Below are 7983 nucleotides of genomic sequence, written 5' to 3' on the forward strand. Positions count from 1 at the left end.
GATGGATGGATGAAGGATGAATGGATGGATGGATGGATGGATGGATGGATGGATGGATGATGAATGGATGGATGAAGGATGAATGGATGGATGAAGGATGGATGGATGGATCATGGATGGCTGGGATTTAAAGGATTTAAATCTTAATAGATTCCACTTCTTTTGGCCCCTCGGGGCCCCCATAGTTAGACCCCCCACCCCAGGAACTCTGCTCTGCTCTATAAACAGTCCAGCTGCTGGTTCTGGTTCTGCTGGTTCTGGTTCTGGCGGTTCCAGAGCAGAACTCCAACCAGATCTGGTCCAGGTGGTTCCGGTGGATCCAGCCTCTACAGGCTGTTATGTAACGGAGCGGTTCAGTCATCCAGACAGGCGGGATCTCCTTCCAGAACCCGAATCTTCTGGTTCCGGTTCTTTCTCCCAGAGAAGCAAATGGACCCAAAACAGGAAAACTTTCACTTTTCTGACTTTAACGCAGCCGAGAAGCTGGAAATCTCCACCCGGTCCGAGCACTTAAACACACCATGCAGGCTCCAGCCGCCGACCTTCGGACCGAACTTAGAGCCGACCCGCAGAGCACCTTTCCCCGATATCAGAGCGACACGAACCCCCTCCCTCACCGAACCCAGATCCCTCCCTTACCGAACCCAGACCGCCTCCCTCACCGAACCCAGACCCCCTCCCTCACCGATCGGTGAAACTTCCAGTCCTCCGAACTCCAGCGGAGGATTCAGGAAAACTCCTCAAGGAGCTGGAAAAGTGGCGATTTTCCCAGAGTGGATATTCCTGAAAAGTTTTCCTGCGCCTCAAACGGATCCGGGACTCTCCAGGTTCTAGAGCGAAGGTCCAGTTCTGCTCCTTTAGACGGGTCCGGTTGGCCGCGCTTCTCCAGCTTTCCCTCTTTTCCCTGAATGCCACATTCTGGAGTCTCCCGAATTTACTGAAGCTGTCAAGGTCCCTTGAATGCAGCACCATCATCCGCATCAGACCTTCAAAATAAAAGCGCTCCTTCAGAAAAAGCCGAGGAGCTTCCATTCTGCTTTGAAGTGATCCAGTATTTCCTCCATCCGTGGATGTTCTGACCCACTTCCGGCCCAGAGGAGCTGGGCTAAACTAAATTAAAATCATTTCAGAACAAACATTTCAGAACAATCATTTCAGATAAACAAGAAAACCTGACATAATATCTCACTGAGTCACCAAGATCAGAACCTGAAGCACTTCCTGTCTGCGGTGGTCAAACACTGCTTCAAACAAACTGCGTCAGTATCATCAACACATTCTCACTCCCAACTCGTCACATATTGACATTGGGGCCTGAACATTCCCACAGTATCCGAACAGCCAAGCAGGAACCCGGAGAAGGACCCAGATCCGTCTGCTGAAGAAGCTGGAGGACAGACATCTGGCTGCCTGGACCATCCTCTACCAGAGCTGCTTCTCTGTAGCCCAGGTCAGGCGCCTCTGCTGCTGTTTCTGGTTCTAAAGTGGCCTGACCTGGGGAATGCGGCACCTGTAGCCCATTTCCTGCACATGCCTGTTCACGGTGCCTCTGGATGTTTCTACTCCAGACTCAGTCCACTGCTTTCGCAGGTCCCCCAAGGTCTGGAATCGAACCTTCTCCACAATCTTCCTCAGGGTCCGGTCACCTCTTCTGGTTTCTGCCACTTTTTCCTTCCCACTGAGGTGCCTTGATGCAGCAGCACTCTGGGAACAGCCTATTGCTTCAGAAATATCTCTCTGTGTCTGAGCCTCTTGCCTGAGGGGGTCAATGATGGCCTTCTGGGCAGCAGGCAGGTCGGCAGTCTGACCCATGATTGGGGTCTGAGTGATGAACCAGGCTGGGAGTTTTAAAGGCCTCAGGAATCCTCTGCAGGTGTTTAGAGTTAATTGGTTGATCCAGATTATTAGGTGCATAGCAGCTCGTTTAGAGACCTTTTCATGATATGCTCATTTTGTGAGATAGGAATGTTGGGTTTTCATGAGCTGGATGCCAAAATCATTCATATCAAGACAATAAAAGACCTGAAATATTTTAAATTAGTGTGCAATGAATCTAAAATATATGATGGTTCAAGTTTTATTTTTACATTATGGAAAGTAATGGACTTTATCACAATATTAAATAAATATGTATCTATATATCTAACCTTGTTCAATAACCCTGTATAATATTCCTAATTAGCTGTCCCATGTGGAACCACTGTGTGTACTGTATATATCCCATCATGCAACTTTTTCTTCCTTTGGCACTTTCTTCTTTTTTGACTATTTGAACTAATGTAACGAGTAAATTTCTCCACTACGAGATCGATTAAATTCAATCAACCAATCAGTGAACAGCTGAGAGCCTCCTGACCTTTGGGCCTAGCCAGCTGCTCTGCTGGAGCCGCCTCCTCCAAAGACGACCCAGTCCACTCAGAACTCTCTCCTGGACCTCTGCAGTTTTCTTCACCAATATGAGCTCAGACTGCGTATCTGAACTCTGTTGGATATTCTTTGCTTCATGACCAACAATAAAAAATCCTCTTCTTAGCCAGGCTTTTATTTTGAAAGCCTGTGTGTTTCCTGTCGTGTTTTGTTCTCTCAGCAGAGCTCTGATGAACCCTCAGCAACCTTCCCACCACCTCCCTTCAGAACAACTTTCCTCCCAGTTTTCAATGAGAAACTATGATACGTCAGTGAAGAACAAACACTTGGTTCAACTTTGGTCTCATTCCTGTGGAAAACGTTTAGGAAAGAGCGAGAAATGTTAAAGAAGTTATATATTCAGCTTTATTTTAACATCTCATCTGGTACATTTTTATGTCAAAACTGTAATTTCAGAACCAGAGAAAACAACTGATTCCTAAAATCCAAATTTAGGAATCAAACCACCGAAATAATAAAGAAAAACAGGAAGGATGTTTAGAACATCCTGAAACCATCAAGGAACCTGGAGGAGCATCAGAGAGAGGCGGTACCATGGTCTGGGTTTGGATCGTCTCCTCTGGGACGGTAGGAGGTGGTACCATGGTCTGGGTTTGGATCGTCTCCTCTGGGACGGTAGGAGGCGGTACCATGGTCTAGGTTTGGATCGTCTCCTGTGGGACAGTAGGAGGCGGTACCATGGTCTGGGTTTGGATTGTCTCCTCTGGGACGGTAGGAGGCGGTACCATGGTCTAGGTTTGGATCATCTCCTCTGGGACAGTAGGAGGCGGTACCATTGTCTGGGTTTTGGATCGTCTCCTCTGGGAAAGTAGAAGGTGGTACCATGGTCTAGGTTTGGATCGTCTCCTCTGGGACAGTAGGAGGCGGTACCATGGTCTGGGTTTGGATCGTCTCCTCTGGGATGGAAGGAAGCAGTACCATGGTCTGGGTTTTGATCATCTCTTCTGGGACGGTAGGAGGCGGTACCATGGTCTGGGTTTTGATCGTCTCCTCTGGGACGGTAGGAGGCGGTACCATGGTCTGGGTTTTGATCGTCTCCTCTGGGACAGTAGGAGGCGGTACCATGGTGTGGAGGACGGTGTATGCTGGACTGACCCATCACCAGCTGGGTTGTTGGAAACGACCCACCCTAAGGTGACATTAGGAGCAATAATGAACATATTGTTTTATTCTAAAATCCTCAGTTTGCTTCCTGTAATAAAACTGTTTTCAGTCGACTGTTGAAATCTTACATGATCCTCAGATTTTACTTCATGTTGATTTTCACACTCAGTACGGGTTTAATGAAGTGAGTAAAGAGAAGAAAAACTAAATCCCTCATCCTCACCTCTTTGGTCAACTTCCTCCTCCTCAATCTCTCTGGAACAACCAGAGCACCTTCCGGTTGTGAAGCTCCTCCCACAGGCTGCTCTCCATCTGCAGGTCATGGTTGGCAAAGAACCTCAGAGGCCTCGGCACCAAGTCGTAGTAATGATCAGAGAAATCGGCGTAGTTCCTGGTGATGAAGCCATAAGCAGAAACCTGCAGACAGAAACTGGTTCAGATGTTTGGTCCGTCTAAAGGTCCCATCCCTAAAATCTGGATCAGGTTCTTCTTCCAGTTGGATGCTGTTAGATGAGCAAACTAACAAGGTTTGACCTTTTTTAGTTTGTTTCATGTAACGATCAGGAAACTATCCCAGCATGTCGCTGATATATGGACTAAACCACAGAGGACCAACAGTGAACTGTGAGGGACACCAGAACATATCGTCCAAATAAAGCTGAGCTTTCAGAGGTTAAAAAGCTGCTCCTGTCAGGGTTTGGTTGAGGTTTTGAGGAACCAAATGCAGAGGCGAGGAGGCAGAGGTGAGTTGTTGTAGTTTTATTGGAGTTCTAGAGGCAACCGATGCAGGAATCCAAGAATCCAACATAAAAACGCAAAACAAGTCAGAACCATGGAGACATCAGGGAAAACATGCATGAGGGGCTGGAGGAAAAACCAGGAACCAGCACTGAGGAACTGACCAGGGAGAGTTTATATGGGAGACTGAACAGAGACTGGACTAATGAGCTGATTGGGAGCAGGTGTGATCAGAGGATTCTAGAAGGAGCTAGGAGAAAAGGAGACCAACACAGGAGGCCAACAGAGGCTGAGCAAGAAAAACCTAAGAACTCAAATATATCCAGAAAACACAAATAAAGCAAGAAAACAAAGAAAAAACTGGATCAACATGAAACTGAACCAAAACTGTGACAGATCCTTTAAAATCGGAATATGAATCTGCTTCAAAGATCTCCACTGCTTCTGAAATGTTCCAGATTTGATTTAATCAAACATTAAAGTTTATAAACAGAATAAATGGGGATCTAATAAATCCCTAAAAACAGAGGATCTCCAGGCTGTGGAGCTGTGGTGTGATGAAAGGAGGAAGGTCTTCAGGTATCTTCTCACCTACAGCGCCTCCCTCAGCAGAGCTAACCCGGGTTCAGATTTTGTGAAGCAGCGTCTGCTGCTGCATTTCTAAGGTATATAATAAATCTCTGTATTTATGGAAAGGATAGATTCATTATTGAAGGTAAAGGTTGATGGTAAACCGTTGGACTCGGCGTTACCTGGTCACAGGTGTGTAAGGCCGTCAGCAGCATCAGACCCCCGGTACTCGGCATGTACAAGTCCCGAGTCTGGACGTTGGTCATCAGAGGAGACATCAGGAAACTGGAAAACAAAGAGAGATCAGGTTTCCTTCTACAGGTCTGACTTTCAGCTCCTCCCACATCCAACCGTTTCTGCTCACCTGTGGGTCACGTAGGAGATAAACTGGGGGTGGAGCATCTTGAAGTTTCCAGGTGGTTTGTGGCCAAAGTACTCCCATGGTCTGTGGAGTCGATAAATGAAAGGTTTGGATAAAGAGCAGCGTCTCTTTTTAAGGAGCAGATTCAGAGGTTAGTTCTGGTCGTTCTCTCTCCTCTGTCTGATAAATCAGGATAAATGGATCATTTTGATTCAGAGACCAAGTTTGACCAAAAAGACGTGAACAAAATCTAGAATAAGAATTTATCACTTAGTAAAGTAAAGGTCTCCTGTCTTTGGTTCTACGACTGTTTTTCTCTTTTCTGGGAGGAATGACACCTACATACTGCAAAAATATTATTTAATGTATTTTAGTAAATCCAAAAATAAATAAATATGTGTAGAAGATAATTAATAATTAAACCCATGAATTATTCAGGTATCTGTTGAATAATCTCAGCCAATAAACATTTTCTCAGCTTCTGTAGAAAAAGCTGAGATAGTTTGAGGCTATGCTGCCATCTGGTGGTGGAAAAGGGAACAGTAAGTAACTGCATAAACAGCTTCAGCTTCTCTTCCACAAACAGCAGCAGAACAATCATAGTCAGAATAGTTGCTTTTTGTACTTTAAGCTGCTTTTACTTCGTTTTTAACACTTTTGCTCAGAACACTGGAAAGGAAAGGAAACACCTTCAGAAATACAGACATGGGAGGAAGAAGAGTCAGTGAGGATGAGGAAGATTAAAGGCCATGGTGTCCCTTATTATCATTTCTGAAAGGTGGCAACACTAATCAGGATACAAATTGATAAAGTATTTGCTGAAATCCTGCTTTTGTGCTTAAACTGTCAGTTTGGTTACCGCGTCTGGATCTTAGCAGCAGTGGTTGGCTTAAAAACTAACAATAAATTAAAGGACTTTGTTATAGTAAAAAACATATTTTCATTATAATATTAATAGAAATCCTGAAATTATCAAGCCTGCCTTGTTAATCCAGTCTAATATAATAATTGATCATTAGTTTATATCAGTGGGTCACATGACCTAAAAGCTGTTGGAAACAAACTCTGAGGAGAAAACCATTAAAAACTAAAAAATGCATCTAAAAATGCTTCCGGCTGACTACCTGCTGGATCTTTGTGTCCCGACCAGATTTGCCTCCTGACCACCGAGCCTGCCCTCCCTGGTCCAGCCGGTCTGCTGCTCTGTGATTGGAACCTGGAACTGTGACCGACTCAGTCCAGGATCGTCCTTCGGCCCCTCACCTGCTCTCTGACCATCGACCCCGTCACTGACCTCATCTTTGGCTTCGCTCTAAGGCTCATCCTGCTGATGTTTGACCTCCTGCCCGTCCTCCTGATACCCCTGAATCTGGGACTCTCTGAGCCAACCGCCACCCGGGTTTGCAGGCCACCAGATGGGATCTACCTCTAAACCTGGACTAGAACTGGGTATTAGGACCAGGTTAGTGACCTACATGTTTGTGAGCAAAGACTTCCAGCTAAATGAGGTCACTAACCTGTTGTCCCCTGCTGTACAGGTTCCCGCTGTAGACGCTGACCCCACCTGCTCAGTTTCTGCTCTTAATAAACTGTAAAACCTAAACTGTTTGTCTTCCTGGAATACTGGGTCCACATGAGCCAATCATCAGAGGACTTTACCACAAAGCTTTACACTCATTCATTCACTGATGGTGGCAAAGCAGCCACAGTGGCACCACCTCTGATCACCATCAGTAGGCGCTGCAGGGGAAGTATCTTGCACAAAGACACAGCACTGAAAGCCAGAGCCAGGGCTTGAACCGACAACCCTCCAGTTGGAGGATAAACGCCTGGCGCTGCAGGAACAGAACAACAGAACCTCTGATCACACCGGTACCTCCTCCACAGAACCTCCCTCTCCTCCAACATGTCCTCTGTCAGTGGGAGAGAGATCGGACCGCTCCGTCTCAGAACCAGCATCTCTGGGTTTGCTCTGCTGTCAATCACAGCTGGGTCCGCCCAGCCCTCCCCTCCCAGCGCGTTCCATGGTCCTCTGGGCAGCGCCTTCATGAGAGCCATTTCTAATATATTTTATGAGGAAGTACGGGTCTGTACCTAAACGATCAGAAGGACCAACTGAAGACCTCAGTGTTCAGTCATCCACACGGCTGAACCTTCATCCTCCGATTCCAGATCTCAGACCTTCTCCCTGCTCTGCAGCTTCACATCCAGCAGAGGGAGCCAGAGCCCAGGAGCTGAAAGGTTCTGTCTGCTCCAGGAAACATGGCCACCCTGTGACTCAGGTGTGTGTTCAGAGAAGCTCACCTGTCTCCTTGGTCTCTCCCTGAGGCGACGCTTCGACCCCGAACAGCAGCCGCCATCATCACGTAATCTCGGATGTCTGATGGGATGAAGATGTATCTGATCTCCTAGAAAGTCATGGAGAGATCATCTGGATGGTGGAGGAAGATCAGCCTCTGAACAGGTCTGGATCTCTGAGTGTTCCTAACCGGGCTCTGAGGAATTCTGGTGAAACCGTCTGAGCGGTACCAGATCAGGGCGTTCTTCATGGTGTTGGTGGTGAAACCATAGAATGAAGTCTTTGTCCCCACATCGTCTTCAAACCCTCTGATCACCGCTCCGTTCATCCTGGTAACAGAGACAGTAAAGGGTCCAGAAGACGGATCCTGGACCTGGAAGTTCTGCAGAACATTCTGCTAAATGTGTCCCAGTTTACATCTGATGGACCTGCTGGTCTGAAGGACGTTCAGGAAAACAAACCAGGAAGTCTCTACTCTACTCTA

At 46.7% G+C, this 7983-nt stretch overlaps 1 protein-coding gene and 1 pseudogene across 1 annotated transcript in view; both read right to left on the reverse strand.

Annotated features, from left to right (window-relative positions):
• LOC107096706 overlaps nucleotides 1–987 on the reverse strand; it is a 17825-nt pseudogene extending 16838 nt beyond the window's left edge.
• A 1786-nt stretch (nucleotides 988–2773) lies between these two features.
• Nucleotides 2774–7983, reverse strand: part of LOC107096872 (alpha-N-acetylgalactosaminide alpha-2,6-sialyltransferase 2-like) — a 10639-nt gene continuing 5429 nt past the window's right edge. The window contains exons 5-10 of the mRNA XM_015393760.1: nucleotides 7690–7828; nucleotides 7505–7608; nucleotides 5204–5284; nucleotides 5022–5124; nucleotides 3755–3948; nucleotides 2774–3556 (exon numbers count right to left, since the gene is read on the reverse strand). Of these exons, the coding sequence (XP_015249246.1) occupies nucleotides 3778–3948; nucleotides 5022–5124; nucleotides 5204–5284; nucleotides 7505–7608; nucleotides 7690–7828 (598 nt within the window). The 3' untranslated portion in view covers nucleotides 2774–3556; nucleotides 3755–3777. The remainder of the gene's footprint in view (nucleotides 3557–3754; nucleotides 3949–5021; nucleotides 5125–5203; nucleotides 5285–7504; nucleotides 7609–7689; nucleotides 7829–7983) is intronic.

The sequence above is a fragment of the Cyprinodon variegatus genome, unplaced genomic scaffold (genome assembly GCF_000732505.1).
Source record: "Cyprinodon variegatus isolate N-32 unplaced genomic scaffold, C_variegatus-1.0 Scaffold24, whole genome shotgun sequence".
Lineage (NCBI taxonomy): Eukaryota > Metazoa > Chordata > Actinopteri > Cyprinodontiformes > Cyprinodontidae > Cyprinodon > Cyprinodon variegatus.